Below are 20,905 nucleotides of genomic sequence, written 5' to 3'. Positions count from 1 at the left end.
TTGGGGCCAACTGACACTGATACGGGTGGGTGCCTCTCTGAGATGCAGCTTCCAGAGGAACGATCAGGCAGCAATATTTGCTTTTCCGCAATATTTGTGGTTCTGCAGCCTCTACTGGTGATACCCAAGCAAACAGTGTCTGGAGTGGACCTCTGGCAAACTCCAACAGACCTGCAACTGAGGGTCCTGACTGTTAGAAGGAAAACTAACAAACAGAAAGGACATCCACACCAAAACCCCATCTGTATGTTACCATCGTCAAAGACCAAAGGTAGATAAAACCACAAAGATGGGGAGAAACCAGAGCAGAAAAGCTGAAAATTCTAAAAATCAGAGTGCCTGTTCTCCTCCAAAGGAATGTAGCTCCTTGCCAGCAATGGAACAAAGCTTGATGGAGAATGCCTTTGACAAGTTGACAGAAGGCTTCAGAAGACCGGTAATAACAAACTTCTCCGAGCTGAAGGAGGATGTTCAAACCCATTGCAAAGAAACTAAAAACCTTGAAAAAAGATTAGACGAATGGCTAACTACAATAAACAGCATAGAGAAGACCTTAAATGACCTGATGGAGCTGAAAACCATGGCATGAGAACTACATGATGCATGCACAAGCTTCAGTAGCTGATTTGATCAAGTGGAAGAAAGGCTGTCAGTGATTGAAGATTGAATGAATGAAATGAAGTGAGAAGAGAAGCTTAGAGAAAAGAGAGTAAAAAGAAATGAACAAAGCCTCCAAGAAATATGAGACTATGTGAAAAGACCAAATCTCCATCTGATTGGTGTACCTGAAAGTGATGGGGAGAATGGAACCAAGTTGGAAAACACTCTGCAGGATATTATGCAGGAGAACTTCCCCAATCTAGCAAGGCAAGCCAACATTCAAATTCAGGAAATACAGAGAACACAACAAAGATACTGCTTGAGAAGAGCAACTCCAAGACACATAACTGTCAGATTCACCAAAGTTGAAACGAAGGAAAAAATGTTAAGGGCAGCCAGAGAGAAAGGTCGTGTTACCCACAAAGGGAAGCCCATCAGACTAACAGCGGATCTCTCAGCAGAAACTCTACAAGCCAGAAGAGAGTGGGGGCTAATATTCAACATTCTTAAAGAAAAGAATTTTCAACCCAGAATTTCATATTCAGCCAAACTAAGCTTCATAAGTGAAGGAGGAATAAAATCCTTTACAGACAAGCAAATGCTTAGAGATTTTGTCACCACCAGGCCTGTCTTACAAGAGCTCCTGAAGGAAGCACTAAACATGGAAAGGAACAACCAGTACCAGCCACTGCAAAAACATGCCAAATTGTAAAGACCATAGATGCTAGGAAGAAACTGCATCAACTAATGAGCAAAATAACCAGCTAACACCATAATGACAGGATCAAATTCACACATAACAATATTAACCTTAAATGTAAATGGACTAAATGCTCCAAGTAAAAGACACAGACTGGCAAATTGGATAAAGAGTCAAGACCCATCTGTGTGCTGTATTCAGGAGACCTATCTCATGTGCAGAGACAAACATAGGCTCAAAATAAAGGGATGGAGGATGATCTACCAAGAAAATGGAAAACAAAAGCAAGCAGGGGTTGCAATCCCAGTCTCTGGTAAAACAGACTTTAAACCAACAAAGATCAGAAGAGACAAAGAAGGCCGTTACATAATGGTAAAGGGATCAATTCAACAAGAAGAGCTAACTATCCTAAATATATACGCATTTAATACAAGAGCACCAGATTCATAAAGCAAGTCCTTAGAGACCTACAAAGAGACTTAAACTCCCACACAAGAATAATGAGATACTTTAACACCCCACTGCCAACACTAGACAGATCAACCAGACAGAAAGTTAACAAGGATATCCAGGAATTGAACTCAGCTCTGCACCAAGCCAACCTAATAGACATCTACAGAACTCTGCACTCCAAATCAACAGAATATACATTTTTCTCAGCACCACATCACACTTATTCCAAAATTGACCACATAGTTGGAAGTAAAGCTCTCCTCAGCAAATGTAAAAGAACAGAAATTATAACAAATTGTCTCTTAGACCACAATGCAATCAAACTAGAACTCAGGATTAAGAAACTCACTCAAAACCGCTCAACTACATGGAAACTGAACAACCTGCTCCTGAATGACTACTGAGTACATGAAGAAATGCAGGCAGAAATAAAGATGTTCAATGAGAACAAGGACACAACATACCAGAATCACTGGGACACATTTAAAGCAGTGTGTAGAGGGGCATTTATAGCACTAAATGCCCACAAGAGAAAGCAGGAAAGATCTAAAATTGACACCCTAACATCACAATTAAAAGAACTAGAGAAGCAAGAGCAAACACATTCAAAAGCTAGCAGAAGGCAAGAAATACCTAAGATCAGAGCAGAACTGAGGGAGATAGAGACACAAAAAATCCTTCAAAAAATCAATGAATCCAGGAGCTGGTTTTTTGAAAAAGATCAACAAAATTGATAGACCACTAGCAAGACTAATAAAGGAGAAAAGAGAGAAGAATCAAATAGATGCAATAAAAATGGTAAAGGGGATATCACCACCGATCCTACAGATATATAAACTACCATCAGAGAATACTATAAACACCTCTACGCAAATCAACTACAAAATCTAGAAGAAATGGATAAATTCCTGGACACATACACCCTCCCAAGACTAAACCAGGAAGAAGTTGAATCCCTGAATAGACCAATAACAGGCTCTGAAATTGAGGCAATAATTAATAGCCTACCAACCAAAAAAAGTCCAGGACCAGACGGATTCACAGCTGAATACTACAGAGGTACAAAGAGGATCTGGTACCATTCCTTCTGAAACTATTCCAATCAATAGAAAAAGAGGGAATCCTCCCTAACTCATTTTATGAGGCCAGCATCATCCTGATACCAAAGCCTGGCAGAGACACAACAAAAAAAGAGAATTTTAGACAAATATCCCTGATGAACATTGAAGCAAAAATCCTCAATAAAATATTGGCAAACTGAATCTAGCAGTACATCCAAAAGCTTATCCGCCATGATCAAGTGGGCTTCATCCCTGGGATGCAAGGCTGGTTCAACATATACAAATCAGTAAATGTAATCCATCATATAAACAGAACCAATGACAAAAACCACATGATTATCTCAATAGATGCAGAAAAGACCTTTGACAAAATTCAACAATGCTTCAAGCTGAAAACTCTCAATAAATTAGGTATTGATGGGATGTATCTCAAAATAATAAGAGCTATTTATGACAAACCCACAGCCAATATCATACTGAATGGGCAAAAACTGGAAGCATTCCCTTTGAAAACTGGCACAAGACAGGGATGCCCTCTCTCACCACTCCTATTCAACATAGTGTTGGAAGTTCTGGCCAGGGCAATCAGACAGGAGAAAGAAATAAAGGGTATTCAATTAGGAAAAGAAGACGACAAATTGTCCCTATTTGCAGATGACATGATTGTATATCTAGAAAACCCCATCGTCTCAGCCCAAAATCTCCTTAAGCTGATAAGCAACTTCAGCAAAGTCTCAGGATACAAAATCAATGTGCAAAAATCACAAGCATTCCTATACACCAATAACAGACAAAAAGAGAGCCAAATCATGAGTGAATTCCCATTCACAATTGCTTCAAAGAATATAAAATACCTAGGAATCCAACTTACAAGGGATGTGAAGGACCTCTTCAAGGAGAATTGCAAACCACTGCTCAATGAAATCAAAGAGGACAGAAATAAATGGAATAACATTCCATGCTCATGGATAGGAAGAATCAATATCGTGGAAGTGGCCATACTGCCCAAGGTAGTTTATAGATTCAATGCCATCCCCATCAAGCTACCAATGACTTTCTTCACAGAATTGGAAAAAAACTACTTTAAAACTCACATGGAACCAAAAAAGAGCCCGCATTGCCAAGACAATCCTAAGCCAAAAGAACAAAGCTGGAGTCATCATGCTACCTGACTTCAAACTATACTACAAGGCTACAGTAACCAAAACAGCATGGTACCGGTACCAAAACAGAGATATAGACCAATGGAACAGAACGGAGCCCTCAGAAATAATACCACACATCTACTACCATCTGATCTTTGACAAACCTGACAAAAACAAGAAATGGGGAAATAATTCCCTATTTAATAAATGGTGGTGGGAAAACTGGCTAACCATAGGTAGAAAGCTGAAATTGGATCCCTTCCTTACACCTTATGCAAAAATTAATTCAAGATGGATTAAAGACTTTAATGTCAGACCTAAAACCATAAAAACCCTAGAAGAAAACCTAGGCAATATCATTCAGGATATAGGCATGGGCAAGGACTTCATGTCTAAAACACCAAAAGCAACAGCAACAGAAGCCAAAATTGAGAAATGATTCTAATTAAACTAAAGAGCTTCTGCACAGCAAAAGAAACTACCATCAGAGTGAGCAGGCAACCTACAGTATGGGAGAAAATTTTTGCAATCTACCCATCTGACAAAGGGCTAATATCCAGAATCTACAAAGAACTTAAACAAATTTACAAGACAAAATCAAACAACCCCATTAAAAAGTGGGCAAAGGATATGAACAGACACTTTTCAAAAGAAGACATTTATGCAGCCAAAAGACACATGAAAAAATGCTCATCATCACTGGCCATCAGAGAAATGCAAATCAAAACCACAATGAGATACCATCTCACACGAGTTAGAATGGTGATCATTAAAAAGTCAGGAAACAACAGGTGCTGGAGAGGATGTGGAGAAATAGGAACACTTTTACACTGTTGGTGGGAGTGGAAACTATTTCAGCCACTGTGGAAGACAGTGTGTCGATTCCTCAGGGATCTAGAACTAGAAATACCATTTGACCCAGCCATCCCATTACTGGGTATATACCCAAAGGATTATAAATCATGCTGCTATAAAGACACATGCACACGTATGTTTATTGCAGCACTATTAAGAATAGCAGAGACTTGGAACGAACTCAGATGTCCATCAATGATAGACTGGATTAAGAAAATTTGGCACATACACACCATAGAATACTATGCAGCCATAAAAAATGATGAGTTCATGTCCTTTGTAGGGACATAGATGAAGCTGGAAACCATCATTCTGAGCAAACTCTCGCAAGGACAGAAAAGAAAACACTGCATGTTCTCACTCATAGGTGGGAATTGAACAATGAGAACACTTGGACACAGGAAGGGGAACATCACACACTGGGGCCTGTCATGGGGTGAGGGGAGAGGGGAGGGATAGCATTAGGAGATATGCCTAATGTAAATGACAAGTTAATGGGTGCAGCACACCAACATGGCACATGTATACATATGTAACAAACCTGCACGTTGTGCACATGTACCCTAATACTTAAAGTATAATAAAAAAATGATAACCAGGAAAAGATGTTGAATTTATAGACAGCAATTGTCCTTTTTGTAGAAAAATATTGAGCTCCTGTATTTCAGGTTAAAATGGCATGTCAATTTTTCAGATGAAGTAACTGAACATATCGAGTAGTATCTTTAAGTCATATAGCTGGTAGAAGACTTGAAACTAGAAATCAGAGCTGAAACGAAGTCAAAAATTCTCACTTTGGTATGGTTTCATGTTTCTGAAAAAAAGTCAAGTCATACAGTGCATTAAAAATTTTTTCTGATATCTAAGACTATGATAGAAATTTCATATGTATATATGTGCATGTATGTGTGTGTGTATAATAAATCACTTTTTTAATACCCTTGATGTGATGTATTAAATGCAAAGCAGAAATTATTTGGAAGATGAAATATATAGGAATAAATTATAAAAAGTAAAAAAAAAATAAAAATGCTGAGATTAAAATTTTTATGCATGAATCTTTGTGTGTGTCTTTAATTCTTTCTTAAAGACAAATTCCCAGCAATAATTCACTTGGCCAAAGGTATTCAGCACACCCTCAGAAATGATGGGTGTTGCCAGCCTCAGGCTCTGGCTGTCCTGTCCCTGTCCTGCCCTGTTTTCTCTCCTCCAGTCAGTCTCCCATGACAAGGGTTTGTGTTGAGCAAGCTCTAGGTTTTGGTCTTCCTGCTGGTTTGGGTGAAGCCATTTGTGGATGGGTGTTGCTCGTGCAGAACTTGTGATGCTGTCTCTCCTCTAATCTGCTCTCAGTGTCTGTTTTGTAACAATGAGTGAGTGGGAGGCAATGTTCTCTGCATATCAGATGAAAGCTTCACAGAGGGAAAATCTTTTCTTATCGATGTGGGCTATGAGGAGGGCCCTGTGTGGCATCAACTGCCTTCTTTATATCATGTATCTAAACCATGGTCTTCAACGAAAGAGAGCCAGTGGTCTTCAATGAAAGACAGTGATCTTTCTTTCCTCCTCCCTCCCTCACCTGGGGGCATTTAGCAATGCCTGGAGACATTTTGGTTGTTACAACTTTGCGGTGGAGAAGGGGGTGTTGCTACTGGCATCTAGTAGGAAAAGGCCAGGGATGCTGTAAACATATCTTGTTTATAATTCAAAATGTTCTTAGTGCTGCTGAATATTACTAAAGATAAATCAGAATTGGTATAGGGTTGATGATTAAGGCAAGGAAGGATTTGGTGTCTTTTCTTAAGCTGGAAATATGGATCCTGCCTTTCCAGGGAAAATCTCTTCTTTTTCCTCATTTTTTTCTTCATTATTTCCTCTCTATTTCTTTCTTTCTCTCCCTCTCTCTCTCTCTCTCTCCCCCCTCTCTCTCTCGTACACACACACACACGCATACACACACACACACACACCCCTTCCAAATCCTTGGGTGCTTGGGCTGGGAATCAGGTCGCTATGTGCAGGGAGAAGAGAGCAGCAGAGAGGGGACACACACTCACGACTAGAAGCTGTGTTTTCACTGAGGTTTATTGAGAGTTTTGTGACCCGTAGGATACTTCTGGAGGCTTAGGTTTGTGGCCGAGGGACCAAGTGTAGACCAGAATGAGTGGCACACACTTTGCTGCTCAGGTCCAGTTCCAGGTTCCCTTTAAGGCTGGCTCAGGATCCAGGGTTAATTTGCCTGCAGGATCTGGTTGATCCAGGGCCGGTAATGGGAGATTCGGGTGAAGACAGCAGGGGGCTTTGCATCCGACCGTCCATAGGATACGATGCCCTGGGCCACTCCAGCACACACAAGAGGGCCCCCAGAGTCTCCCTGTAGGGGGAAGAGAGAGAGAAGGTGAGCCCGGGAAGTCCTCCACTCCTGTCTGCCAGCCAGCTTGAAGTCACAGTGAGACCTAAAGTCAGACCCAGGAGGTGGGCCTCCTCACTTATAAATCTAGTTCTGATGCCCCTTCTTCCTTTCTTGGGACTGTCATCCACATTCTTCACATCACCGCATGCCCCCGGTGCAGTAGACTGGAATGGACGGTCAGAGGCTGTCTTGGGCCATGGGAGGACAGACAATCCCTGTGATGCCCACCCTGTCACTGGCTGACAACCTTCTGACCCCATCTCCTTCTAAGAGCATTCTGGTCCCTGAACAGTGAGTTTTGGAGAAGAAACCTAGTTGGAGGATCACCTTAAATGCAGATTTTGTCTTCCTGGGATTGCCCACACACAGCTGAAGATTGTGGTCAAAGTCTCTGAAGTGGCTGCAGGACTGGGGATTCATGAGTCTCAGCTTCACCTCTTGCAGAGTGTCTGAGCCCGGCTTCAACACACCTGTTCTTCCCCAGCCAGCCACCCGGCACGTTCTCCCAGGTGGGACAAAGTTGAATTGGGATGGGAGGGGGAGTGTCCCCACAGCCAGGGTCAGGCTGGCTTTCTCCTTCAACTGTGAAGGGAATGAAGGACTGTCAGTCCTCGAAATGGGCTCTGGACAGTTGGAGGTGATCAACGAGGGACAGGGTGAGTAGCTTCATGTTATAGCCAAGTCCTAAGAAAAATTCAGGGCAATGAGGACCTGAAGGAGAAGCTTAGGAGAATGGGAAGTGGAAAAGGAGAAGAGAGGTGTTATCACCTTTAGTAACATGATATCGTGGTGAAGAGTAGAAGTGTTATATTTTGGATGACGGAATTGCTTTATAACCTCAAGCTTCTGCCATGTGTCTTCTTCCTCTGTTATGTTATGGGCTCCAAGGGTGACTGTTATAGACCTGTTGTGAGGAAGAAGGAAGGAAAAGGAGGGACAGTGATGGCTTGGGGTTTCTCCTGAGGTAAGCTCATTCTGAGAAAAGGGGACTAAATTCTGTCGCTGGGTCGCCGGACTCTACCCTTCTCCCTTTTCGTGGGCCACTTGTGGCGTTTGAGGGCTCAGGCTTTACTCGTGAAAGAGCTTTCTCAGGGAACAGACACAATTTCTAGGACCCCTGGAATTGCTGGGGAATGAACAGGCCAGGGAGGACTCAGGGGACAGGGTTCACACTTCCTAATTCAGGGAACCCTGCATGAGGGCCAGCCCCCTAAAGCAGAAGACATCAGTTAAAGGGGAAAGTGGGGGTCTCATGTGGACCCTGTTCTCTGCCTCCCATAAAATGATGGGTTCAGGACCCTGAGAACTAGAGGCCAGTGTTCTTGAAAAGCCCGTAGAGGAAGTGACCCTGAGACTGGGTGGGGCCCTGAAAAGTGAGCCGTGTGTCTTGAGTTGGGTAGGGGTGAGGGGTGCTACTGCTACAAGAGGGACCTTGGACAGGGCCTCCTTTTCCTCCGAAGGGGAGCTTAGCTCACAGTGACTGAGGCTCAAGGAACCTATTCAAACACAGACTAAAGTCTTTCAGCCCAAGTCTTCCCTCTCCTGAAAGTTGACAAGACCAAGGACCCCCCTCTTCAGGCCCCAGTGCAGGTGTATCCCTTGTTGCTACTCTGGTTGTTTATCTCGCATTTGGAGATAAAAGGACCCTGTTGTCTCACCTTCCTGCACAATGAGCAGCCGTCAGCACAAAGTTCCGTCTTATCAGGAAACCACCACAAGATTTTGAAGGACCGTTGGAAGTTACAATTTCCAGGTAGGCCATGTAGGGGCGGGAATGTGGCTTGCATTCTGTGCCCCCGATGATCTCCCCTGGAACAGAGCACCCCGTGGTTTGAAGACGGGCGTAGATACTCTCTCCAATGAATGGACAAATGGGGTTAAAGCTGAGCAAGTCTTCCCTGGAATCTCTTTCTCACTCTGTGTTCCGCCCATCTTCCCTCTCCTGTCTCCTGTATTTCGTATCTTTCCTCACCCATAACCTCCCAGGTGAAATCTCTTTCTTGTCTCTGCTCCATTCAGATGTTTTCATCTCAGACTTCTCCCACTCCCACCTTGCCCTGGCCCACCCTCCTCTGTCTCTGCATCGAACCCGCTGTCCAGGTTCCTGTTTTAGATTTCTCCATAGCTCGTGAGCATAGTCACAGAGTGAGAAAGTCACAAGGTAATGGGTAGCCCTGCTGCTCAGAAGATTAAGAGGACATGTCTGTTTTCCTGGGGATACCCCCTTTCCTTCCATTTGCTCTGGGCTTTTCTACAACTGAGGTGAAATTCCTTGTTCCTGGGAGCTGTCCTAGGCTGTAGAGAATGGCAGTGGGTGGGGGTGGGGGTGGGGTGGCACGCATCCCAAGTGGAAATTTCCCTCTGGGACTCTTGAAGAGAGATCTTGGAACCCTGTTTAAGAGTCAGCTATTTTCAGACTAAACATCTTTGTTTCAGGAGTTGATACTGCAGATTTCAGAGGGAGGAACCCCGATACTCACCAGCTTCAGCTGTGGAGCACAAGAGAAAGAGCAGCAGGGGGAGAGGAAGAAGCAGCATCTTCCCAGAGAGGCTGCCTGAGCAAATGCTGGTTTCCCTTTCCAGTCTTGGGTTTTATAACTCCCAGCAGGAAAGAGAGGGGCAGGGCTGGTAACCACAGGAACTGCATGGTCATGTTTTCTTCTCTCACTCTGAATTGGCTGTTTCTGATCAGAAGTTCCCCCAGAATCACCCTGTGTTTTTCTAGAGAGGAACTTGAGCCCTGAACTCCCAAGTGCTGGCTTCTCAGATGTACCCTCAACTATGGTGCCTTTTCTGGAGTTGGGGGCAGGAAATGGAGGGACCATGTTTTTCTTTCCCAGTTAGGGCAGCTTGTGAAAGGCCCACTGAATGTTCAGTGCAAAGACTTTTATGGCTATTGTCCATAGTCAGAAATGCATATTGCAGAGTCCCAATGCATGCACATATGTATGTGTGAGTATGTAAGCACAAATTAAAGGTTTCAGGAAACAATCTTTATCTTAACCATGTGCAATGTTCTCTGTTATTTTTCCATTCCACTCCACTCCACTCCATTCCACTACATGTCAAAACTTGAGCAACAACCCCACTTAAAGGATAATTCCTTGTAATTTGAAAAACATTGACCTGGATCTCTCTCCTCCTCTGAACCACAGGTTTTTGACAGAAGAGAGACCCAAGGAGGGTAGATGTGGGAAAGGAACAGACCCTAGGACATAACTTTATGCAAAGAGCAATTGGGAATGGAATTAGTATTTTCTGAGAGTCTAGGCATATCATATATTATCACAACTCTTAGACATATTATTACTTTCATGGCAACCCTATCAATATGTATTACCACTATGATCATTATCATGTCATGATAGTCAATTTTTAAATCAGCTATCATAGCTTATGGTTCAGAATTAGATTTTCCTGATTCCAAATCAAGGGCCCTTTCTGCTGTAGCACTAGAGAGAAATAGAAGAATAGAGTCCTGCCAATGTGCAGGGGAAGTAAAGATGTAGAAGGGTGTTTGCTCCAGAGAGGTTGGGGTTTCCTACTGTTACATTAAGAATCAAGCTTTCCACAACAACCTGGGGACACACCATTACTGTCACTTTACAATTGTAGAATTGAGACTCAGACACATTAACATGACCAAGATCACACACCCTATAATATCAGAAGTGGGTTTCAAGCACATAGCTTTTATTTTCCCTGGACTTACAGAAAGCAGTCCACATGGTGGACTGTCATTTCTCTTGGAGATTTATAAGGCATTTAGTTCAAAGATGGGGATGTATAGTGTATAAGTGCCTTTCCCAAATCATCTCACTATGCCCTTGGTCTCAGCTTGGGCTTGTGACCAGAGTGATCCACTCCTTAGTATATATTGGCCAGGTCCTCTGTTGCTTTTAACTTAATTTCCCAAGTTCTACCTACAGCTCTAACTCTCTCTAGAATAAGACATTTAAACACATTCCTAAGGTCTTTTCAAATCTGGTCTTCTTAGGTGTCCTTATACCACTTTTTTCACTCTCTCAGGGGTTGCCAGAGAATATTCAGAATGCCCAGTTAAATTTGTATTTCAGATGAACAACAAATCAGTTTTTAGTTAAGTATGTCCAAATATTGAATGGGGCATACTAATACTAAAAAATTGTTGTTTATCTAAAATTTGAATTTAACTGGGAATCCTGTATTTTTTATTTGCTAAAGTTGGCAACCCTTCTCTGGGCATTCCACCATTAGCAGAACAGAAGAGAATCCGGAGCTGGAGAAGTCTTGTCCTGTGGTCTTACATCAGTTAGACCAAAAAATCAGAGGCTTAAACAAATCAAAGGTGTTTGTTTTCACTGATATAATGAGAAATTGAGAGGTAGGTAGTCTGGGGCTAGTATGACAGCTCCACAGCATCAAGATTCAGATCCACCAAGACTTAAGTTTTGTTCCACCTGCCTGGCTGAGGGTGAGGAAATGGAATAGGTATAGCCCCAGTCAGGGGACCAATTTCAGAAACGAGGACTGCACTATCTGCTCACATTTTCTTCTATGCTTTGTCATATGTATACCTGTGTATTTTAAGAGATTTCCTTTTTCTCTTTCTTCTTCCCCCTTTGGTTATTTTGTATATAGCATGTTGGTAGTGAACTTTACGGTTTAGTGTACAGTTATCAAGTTGGGAGACTAGAGAATATCAAATTGAAAATGTGACCAAACTATTGTTGGAGCAAGTATCACCTAGAGACACAGTACTTGAAGTTAAAAGCAGTAACTGTTGAGACTGGGTTATTTCAGTTCTGCTGAGTCAAGCCTAATTTTCTTTTACATAAAAGATAGTAAAGATTATGTTCAATGGGATAATTTTTGTTCTTGGAAACTTTAAGTATGGCAAAAGAATGAATGTTGATGTTGGGCAACCAAGTGATGGATTGTAGTGGACGTTTTCCATTTATATGGCTCCTTAATGTCTCTGGAACACCCTTCCTGTATTAGAGGAATTCCCAGTGATAATTTTTGCCTTACTAAGGTAGAATCCACAAACTTCCATTCCCAGTTTCTCTTGCATTTAGGTCATGTGACTTAGACTCTGTTAAGCAGATAAAGGGGTGTACAATTTGACTTAGAAGGGAGTAACATGAGGGAGCTATTATCATGTGGAATTAATTCTTCTAGTGAGGGTGAGTGGCAGAGGGGTCAGGGTTTGTGGAAATAATTGATGATTCAGATATCCAGTGCTGCCTAGAATGTTTAGGCCAACCAAGGGGTAGTGGGACCTTTGCTGCACAGTGTTATAGTGTATTTTGGACAATTGCTTCTGGCTAGTTTGACTCTAGACAAAATCCTACAGCATCTTGGGAAGCAGCTGTTGAGTATGTATAAGAAAGGACTTACTAACAATCTGTTGTTATAAAATAAATGTGTGGTTAGTGGAGGTAAGTGATTTCTCATTGCGGCAGATACTCAAGTAGAGGTTGAATAGAGTGTTGATTCACAGTCAGTAGGACAGAAAATTTGGGCCTGATGTAGAAGCACTGGCATTTAAACAATGACAATGATTCCTTAGTAACTATAATGCAGAGGGATCATTCCTTCTCTGAGTTTCCAAACATTGTATTAACTGTGCTATTATTCACTTTGACATTTAAGGCATGCAGTTTGCTCTGCAGTTAGATGGGGTGAGTTTGAATCTTGGTTCTGCCACTTAGCTTTGTGTCTGAACTTAGGAAAATTTTTAAAGTTCTCAGCCTTAGTTACTGCATCCATAAAATATGAAGAATCATACAGTACAAGGATTTTTTTGAGAATTAAATATGATGCTCAATGTGAAATGCCACATGATTGGTTCTTAATAAATGTTGGTTTTATTCCTTTGTGTTTTACCTTGTGTTGTCATATCACCACTTGATGGATAATTGATAGATATGTCCTCATTGGCTATATATTTTTTTGATGAAGGAATAAATCTTATGCTTCCTCTAAATTCTCCTAAACACATTACAGATTAACATCTGTTATGGACTTTGGTTATTTCATGCTTTGCATATAACATCTTTTTTCTATTCATTCATGTGCTGCCAGGCTGTTTATTATTCTTTGAGTAATGACTGTGTCTTTCTTGACTGAGCATTTCTATGCAAGTTGTTCTAACCCTCGAGTTGGCAGGTATAAAACACCTAGAAACTTTTGTTGCAGTCTCTTGTAAAGACCTCCTGTGGGTCAGGGACAGTTGATGGCATGGACTCATACCAACAGTAGTGCAGTGGAGCAGACAGAGTACATCCTTTATGGCACTGGCAGATTTTCCTGAAGCAGGCTGGAGCTCACTCTGTGTTTGCCCTCGCAATAAGTCCTGCCTGTTTCTATAGTTTCTGAATGACTAAGTTTTTCTGAATTTAAGTTTTACATTTAACAGCTGCTAGCTTACATTAAACATCTATAAAGCAATTTAAGAGAATTACTTTCAAATTGATTTATTTTACTATACTCTTGCCTTCACTCCTAACACAATAGCTCACTTTTGAATTACTGCACTCTGCACAATATTTCTGAGTGGACAGAGTATCCAGGAGAATGAGATATGGAGAGATCCTGGGAGATTATTCCCAGTGTTGGGGCAGGAGGAAGATTACTCAGCGTGTGTGTCCTTATTTCTTTTCCAGGCTCTTCAGCACAAACCTAAAAGCATTTTGCTTTTTTAAGGGGTTCCTCCTAAGATTTCTCTTTCCACTCACCATTTCTGCAATGGGCTAATATTAAAGTAGGGAGAGTCTCTGAGGGTGTCCTTTATCATAAGTTTGGGCAAAGCTCTTTTATGTGGATGGTTTCTGCTGTAGTCTCTGAGATGCTACTGCTCCCCTTATCACTCTCAGCTTCACTCAGGCAGGCCTTCTCCTTGGGCCATCATCTTCTGTAACATTGTAGCCATGATGATTTTATCTTTTCTGGCTGGGCTGTGGGGGAGGCTGATAAGGCAACAACTATTCTTTCCATCCCAGGGGTCCACATGATGCTTGTTTAATTTGTGGTTGGTGTCAGTGGTGGAGCTGGTGCTCACAGGCTCAGCCCTGATCGTCATCGTCTTCACTTCTGCTTCCTGTGAGCCAAGCTGTTAGAGTATAGTTCCTGGATTGAAAGGAACTACACTTTAGTTGTATTCTAGATGGTCCTGCAAAGGCTTGATAGCTCCTTACTGGGATTACTATGTTGTGGGATTTCTATATTGTGCCGGGGCCTTAAAGGGTGTCTCATCGGTCTAGTCATTCTTGGTTGCAAGGAGATTCCTTAGTTTCTTGATGGGTAGATGCTGCCCAGGGTGCAGGTATGGTTTTGATAAGGCTGATCGGGTAGATAGTGTGAAAGGGCAAATTATGTGAGACTCATGAGGCAGGTGGTATCAACAGCATGTGTCCATGGCTACAGGGTAGAGCCCACCCTGCAGGGGTCGTTTAGGGATTTTTCAACGGTGCTTCTTTCCAACTGCAGTTGGAAGGAAGGGCAGAGGGAGCAAATCAGGACAACGGACAGCTCCCAGCCCTTCACTTTTTTTTCTGGGAAATGCCAGGTTGTTCAAAGAAAATGATTTGGCCTCTAGGGAAGGTAAGAAGGATGGAAATGCAGGTCAAGAATGGCAAGATACAGGGGGAGTGGACATGGAGAGATGTATTAATAAATTGCATCTTGATTATGTATTAACTGGGATCCCTGTTAGGAAACTCCTCTCCCCCAACCTTTATTCCCCCCTGAAACTTGAAGTTCTTTTTCAGAATTTCAAACATTCCCTTTAGTGATCTTTAATACTACCAAAGGTGGAGAAATCAATATTTCACTATCAGTTAATGACTGAAGTAAGTAAGGGGCACTGGCTGCTCAGGGAATGGGTCAGTGGGCTGTAGAAATGGCAGCCACGCAAACAGGCCTTCAATGTGTGTTTTTAAGGGGACTTTTTGGACATACCCCATCACCTAAGTGCATCCCTAAAAGCTGGTGAGGAGCACAGGTCTTCTGTATGACCTGGCTACAGAAAAAAATGGCTTCTCTCTGGTTATGGTCCATGTTAATTTTTTTAAAACTGAGAATCATAACATACATACTTAAGAGTGAAAAAATTTTTTTCTTCAAATCAATAATTATAAATTAAACATTCATGGAATCATTACCCAGCTTGATTTGTCATTTCCTTTAGACATTTCATCATGTCCTTATCCTGCCCTCCTCAATACGAGAGAAGGGCCATGGATAAGAATCAGGGGCATTTTGAGCAAAGTAAGTTAAGGGAAACTTCCAAAGCCAGTTTCTGATTCTTTCTCCACCCTAGTCTTCTTGTCCCTGGGACACTGTCATCAACTGCAGGAAAGAATATGACTCTTCTAGGTAGAGCTCTCCCTTTGGAACATATGCAAAGATATCCTGCAGCATTATTTTAGGCTCTTCTCTGACCTAGGTTAATGATTTTGGAATAGGGGCTGAGGACTTACAGGACAGGAAGTTACACCCTAGACTGACCAGATCTGGCTTCAGGAGGCAAGAGGAAGACCAGCAAAATGATCAGGGCCTGCCTTTTCCCTGTGGCACTGCCCATGCTGGCCATGGTTAGCTCTGTCACCCCTTCACTGGGCCCTGCTTTTATAGCCCTAGAAGTAGAAGAAAGGGGAGGGCTTGAAGCCACAGAAACCATCTGATCTTGTTTCTGTCTTTCGTGCCGGCATGGTTATCTTGCTCATCAGAAATTCTCATGACTCTACTCTCTGCTCTGGGAGTGTAGAAGTTGTGGTGAGTTCCCAAGAGTCCTAGGATGAGGGATGCACACTTGTCATTCAGAGCAGCTCTCTAGAAGTAGGTAGTAGGTAGTAGCATGCATGGAGGGGGGAGTTTTAGGTGCTGCAGCACCCATTCTAAGCAGGGATTAGGGAACTTTTCTGTAAATCACCAGGTAGGAAGTACTTTCGACTTTGAGAGCCAAATGGTCTCTGTGGCAACTATTCAACTCTGCTGTGTAGCACAAAAGCAACCATAGACAATTTGTAAGCTCTGGATGTGAACATGTTGCAGTAAAACTTCATTTACAAAGGGAAGTGGGAGGCTGATTTGGCCTGCAGACCATAGTTTGCCAGACCCTGATCTAGGTATCAGCCCTTCTTTCAATTCTAATAATCAGAAGAAAGGAATGTGGTGGTGAGAGGAGGAAGGAAAAAGGGAGAATTTATTTTTTAAATTTTTTCTTTCTTTCTGTATTTTTATTGAAACATAATTCACATACCATAAAATCACCCTTTGAAAATATACAATTCAGTGCCTTTTAGCAAACTCACAAGGTTGTGCAACCATCAACACTATTTAATCTAGGACATTTTCATCACCCCATAAAGAAACCTGTATTCATGAGTAGTCACTTCCATTGTCCACCTCCCCACAACCCCTGGCAACAAATAATCTACTTTCTGTCTCTGTGTATTTTGTCTATTCTGGACATAAATGGAATTACATAATATTTGGCTTATTATGTCTGGATTCTTTCACCAAAAATAAACAATGAATTTACAATGTGTTTGGCACTGCTAGGACTTTACATGTATCTTCTCACTTAATCTTTATTAACAGTCTCTTGGGGTTAGTATTATTATACACAATTATGGAGCACTCATTAGAAGTTCAGAATGTCACATAGCAGCAGAGCCAAAATTTAATTTGTCTGGTTCTGAAACTCATACTTTTTCTATTCCACTAATATGAGTAATAAGGGTTGTGGGAGGAAGAGTTAGTCCAATGAATGGAGAAAAAAATTGAATGTATAAAGGAGAACATTTGTGTTCTCTGGAGGGATTGGGGTTACCCACTTGTGCACTGAGAGTCACACTTGGCTTGAGAATAAATTGATATCTGCAGCTGTCATTATTTGAAGTTACCCTGGACTCCCATTATTTTATGTGCCACTGAGGAAGAATAAAATTGTTCTAAATTAAACAATAATGTGTCATTAATTACCAGGTTCATTTCTGTTGTGAAGAGGTTAAAATGAGAAATATTGTGCATCTTTTAACCTATGACATATGGTAGAGTTCAGATGTGTGCTTTATCTCACTCACCCTCAAATCAACCCTGAGAAGTATTATTGTGTTTATTTTACAGATGAAGAAACTAGTCTCAGATAATTTGAATCACTTGACAAAACTTTGTAAGCTATAAACATAACTAGGTATCGAACTTATATCCAATTGCATGGTCTTTCCTTACATCATCCTGCTGTCCTGGACTGTAGAAGCAGAACAAAACCAATAACAAACCATTTCCCTCAATTTTATAAGGCACGATCCATATTATTATGATTTTCAACATTATTTTTATTTCATTTTAGATTCAGTGGGTACACGTGCAGGTTTGTTACATGGATATATTGTGTAATGGTGAGATTTGGGCTTCTAGTGAAATATTGTACTCAACACGTACTTTTTCAATCCCTCTGCTTTGGAGTTCCTGGTGTCTATTATTTTCATCTCCACCTCCATGTGTACCCATTGTTTAGCTCCCACTTATAAAAGAGAACATCCAGAATTTGATTGTCTGTTTCTGAGTTACTTCACTCAGGATAATGGCTTCCAGGCCCATCCATGTTGCTGCAATGGACATGATTTCATTCTTTTTTTATGGCTGCATAGTATTCCATGGTGTGTGTGTGTGTGTGTGTGTGTGTGTGTGTGTGTGTGTGTGATTAGATATTTTCTTTATCCAGTCAGCCATTGATGGACACTTAGGTTGATTCTATGACTTTGCTATTGGGAATAGTGTTGTGATAACCATACAAGTGCAGGAATCTTTGAGATATAACGATATCTTTTCCTTTGGGTAGATATCTAGTAGTGAGATTGCTGGGTTGAATGCTAGTTCTATTTTTTGTTCTTTCAGAATCTCCATACTGTTTTTCATAAGAAATTTACACTCCCACCAACAGTGAATAAGCATTCCCTTTTCTCTGCATCCTTGCCATTATCTGTTATTTATTTTTTGACTTTTTATTAATAGCCTTTCTGACTACTGTGAGATGGTAACTCATTTTGGTTTGATTTGCATTTCTCTCATGATTAGTGATGAGCATTTTTTCATATGCTTGTTGGCTGTTTGTCTTCTTTTCAGAAATGTCTGTGAATGTCCTTTGCTCTTTTTTTTTTTTTGAGACAAAGTCTCACTCTTTCGCCCAGGCTGGAGTGCATTGGCACTATCTTGGCTCACTGCAGCCTCTGCCTCCCAGATTCAAGCGATTCTCCTGCCTCGGCCTCCCAAGTGGCTGAGATTACAGGCACCCACCATCACTCCCAGCTATTTTTTGTATTTTTTGTAGAAACAGAGTTTCACCATGTTGACCAGGCTGGTCTCAAACTCCTGACCTCAAGTGATCCGTCCACCTCAGCCTCCTAAAGTACTGGGATTACAGGCGTGAGCCACCATGCACGGTTTTTGCCCACTTTTTAAATGAGGTTATTTGTTTTTCTTTCTTGTTGATTTGTTTGGGTTTCTTATATATTAGTCCTTTATTGAATGCATAGTTTGCAAGTATTTTCTCTCATTCTATATGTTGTCTGTACTGTAGGTCTGTCTCATTCTGTAGGTTCTCTCATTCTGTAGGTTGATTGTTTTGTTGTGCTGAAGCTCTTTAGTTTAATTAAGTCCCATTTTTCTAATTTTGTTTTTGTTGCATTTGCTTTTGAGGTCTTATTCATAAATTCTTCACCTAGGCCAATGTCCAAAAGAGTTTTCTCTAGATTTTCTTCTAGGATTTTTATAGTCTCAGGCCTCACAGGCAAGGCCTCGAGTAGCTGGGACTATAGGTGCGCACCACCACGCCTGGCTAATTTTTTGAACTTTTAGTGGAGACTGGGTTTTGCCATGTTGGTCAGGCTGGTCTTGAACTCCTGACCTCAAGTGATCTGCCCACCTCGGCTTCCCAAAGTGGTGGGATTACAGAAGTGAGCCACTGCACCCGGCCCTTATTTTGCTTTTTTGCTTCCGTTGCAGATTCATTGCAGACCCGGGAACCGTTGGGTTTATGTTGTTTCCTGCTCTGTCTTACCTCCTTTCACCAGTCTCCCCATTTATTCAGTGTTCATTCTAAGCAGTCCTTAAACCATCCCTTTCCCATGGGTTTGGGTAGAGACCCTTAAATCTGGGATAGTTCTCTTGTTAAACCTTGTGATGCTGCCTGTCCCTCTATCAGCTCTCAGCATTGGCAAGGCCAGCAACGGAAAGTTCTCTGCATCTTAGAATCAAATCTATCAATGGTGATCTCATATCTGGTGGGATTTAGAAGAGGTTTGTAATGTCACAAACTGTCCTTTTCACATGCCTACACGAAGCTCATTTGATTTGTGGTTGTTGCCAGGAATGGAGGCAGCCAACTCCTGAGGCAGTGTGGCAAGAGTCAGAGGGCCAAGCCTCAAAGATTCTTTTATGCGCCCCCCATATGTGGTTTCAGTTAGGGTGAGTACTCCCTTAATTGAGGGACTACTCAGGACTCCGGATTTAGCCCTCCAGGATCTGAAAGCAATGTTGTCCCAGATAATGATTCTGCCTTTCATTTGCTCTTTATCCTGTGTTTCCTTATCTCTTAACACATACATCCAGGAAAAACTTTCTCCTTCCCCTAGAAGTTATGCACAACCGACACAGTTCTGAACATTTGGCTAGTCTATTGATGCTGCCATAGGGAAGTGCTCTAAGTATCAAAATCTCTTGTGAAAGACTGATTTTTCAGTGCCTGTAAGGGGAATGTCGTAAGGAGAAAGGAGCGGTGAATTTCTCAGGACAAATGTCCCTGATTAACAGCAAAGATTACATTGTTGAGACTTAGGAAAGGGTACATCTTTTTCCTACAAAAGCCTTATTCACACCATGCATTTGGGAACGAGGTGAAGTAAGTATTAAATACACAGTTAAGAGCTCTGGAATCAGACTGCATTGGAATCCTGGTAGCACCCTTTATCACCTTTGTGACTTCTGGTGCGTTTCTTTATCTCTCTTAGCTCCCCACTTCCACATCTGTAAAATGGGCTTAATGATAGTGAGGATTAAATATTTTTTGGGGAAAGTATCAGGCATAGTAAGTACTCAAAGTCAGTTATTAGTATTGACATTATTAGCCCCTAAGATCACTAACCTCTTGCAAGAGTTTGTGAACCAGAATTGTCTTCTTTTAAGTTACGCCAGGACTATAAAAGGCCAAAGAAATAAAAAGAGGACCTCTCAGCACTTGGAACAGTCTTCTGCCTGCCCTAATCCTTATCTGAGGGATTCTGGGAGCCACCACTCTGTTCCCAGCCCCTACTGTGAGGAGCAGTGTTTCTGTGCCCTGGGGTTTCCCAGCCTTGTGAGAATGATAACATCCTTTTTGTGTTACGCTGGGGCAGTTAGTTGCCTCCTCATTTTGTGTTGTGGGACCTCACGTGCCACTATTTCTGTGTATTCTTGCAGTTGCTCAGCTTCCCCTAATTTTTATAACCTTTTCTGTGTGGACTGGGTTCCTTGAGAACTATCTAATACACGACTGGCACTATCTCACCCAGCCTCAACATTCTGTTCTTTTTCTCCTGCTGTCTTATGAGTTCTTTCAATGACAATATTTGTGTCAGCCTGGCCATCAAAATTCTCTATTCCTCCCAAGTTCTGGAGTTCTAATAAAATACCACTCACTCACTTTATCAGTGAG

At 41.8% G+C, this 20,905-nt stretch overlaps 1 protein-coding gene across 2 annotated transcripts; it reads right to left on the bottom strand.

Moving 5' to 3' along the window:
• Positions 1-6,878: 6,878 nt before the first annotated feature.
• CMA1 (chymase 1) lies at positions 6,879-9,792 on the bottom strand. 2 transcript variants are annotated; one of them, XM_003260703.3, is made up of 5 exons: positions 9,705-9,786; positions 8,883-9,033; positions 7,993-8,128; positions 7,552-7,806; positions 6,879-7,185 (listed from the first exon to the last, which is right to left on the bottom strand). In XM_003260703.3, exons 1-5 carry the CDS (start codon positions 9,760-9,762, stop codon positions 7,042-7,044), a joined length of 744 nt encoding a protein of 247 aa, XP_003260751.1. In that variant the 5' UTR covers positions 9,763-9,786; the 3' UTR covers positions 6,879-7,041. The 2 variants fall into 2 exon arrangements, with proteins under 2 accessions (XP_003260751.1, XP_012353473.1); XM_012498019.2 differs by lacking the exon at positions 8,883-9,033 and having other exon boundaries at positions 9,705-9,792.
• Between the last annotated feature and the right edge of the window lie 11,113 nt (positions 9,793-20,905).

The sequence above is a fragment of the Nomascus leucogenys genome, chromosome 22a, assembly GCF_006542625.1.
Source record: "Nomascus leucogenys isolate Asia chromosome 22a, Asia_NLE_v1, whole genome shotgun sequence".
NCBI classification, from domain to species: domain Eukaryota; kingdom Metazoa; phylum Chordata; class Mammalia; order Primates; family Hylobatidae; genus Nomascus; species Nomascus leucogenys.
Note: the sequence above shows the minus strand (reverse complement) of the source record. Positions and strands in the feature narration are given on the sequence as shown.

Coding starts and splice junctions, on each gene's coding strand:
- CMA1 (XM_003260703.3), bottom strand. CDS start 9,762: ATGCTGCTTCTTCCTCTCCCCCTGCTGCTCTTTCTCTTGTGCTCCACA. Junction 9,034..9,704: donor GTGCTCCACAGCTGAAGCTG/GTGAGTATCGGG, acceptor GCTCTGTTCCAG/GGGAGATCATCGGGGGCACA. Junction 7,807..7,992: donor ACGATATCATGTTACTAAAG/GTGATAACACCT, acceptor TTCCCTTCACAG/TTGAAGGAGAAAGCCAGCCT.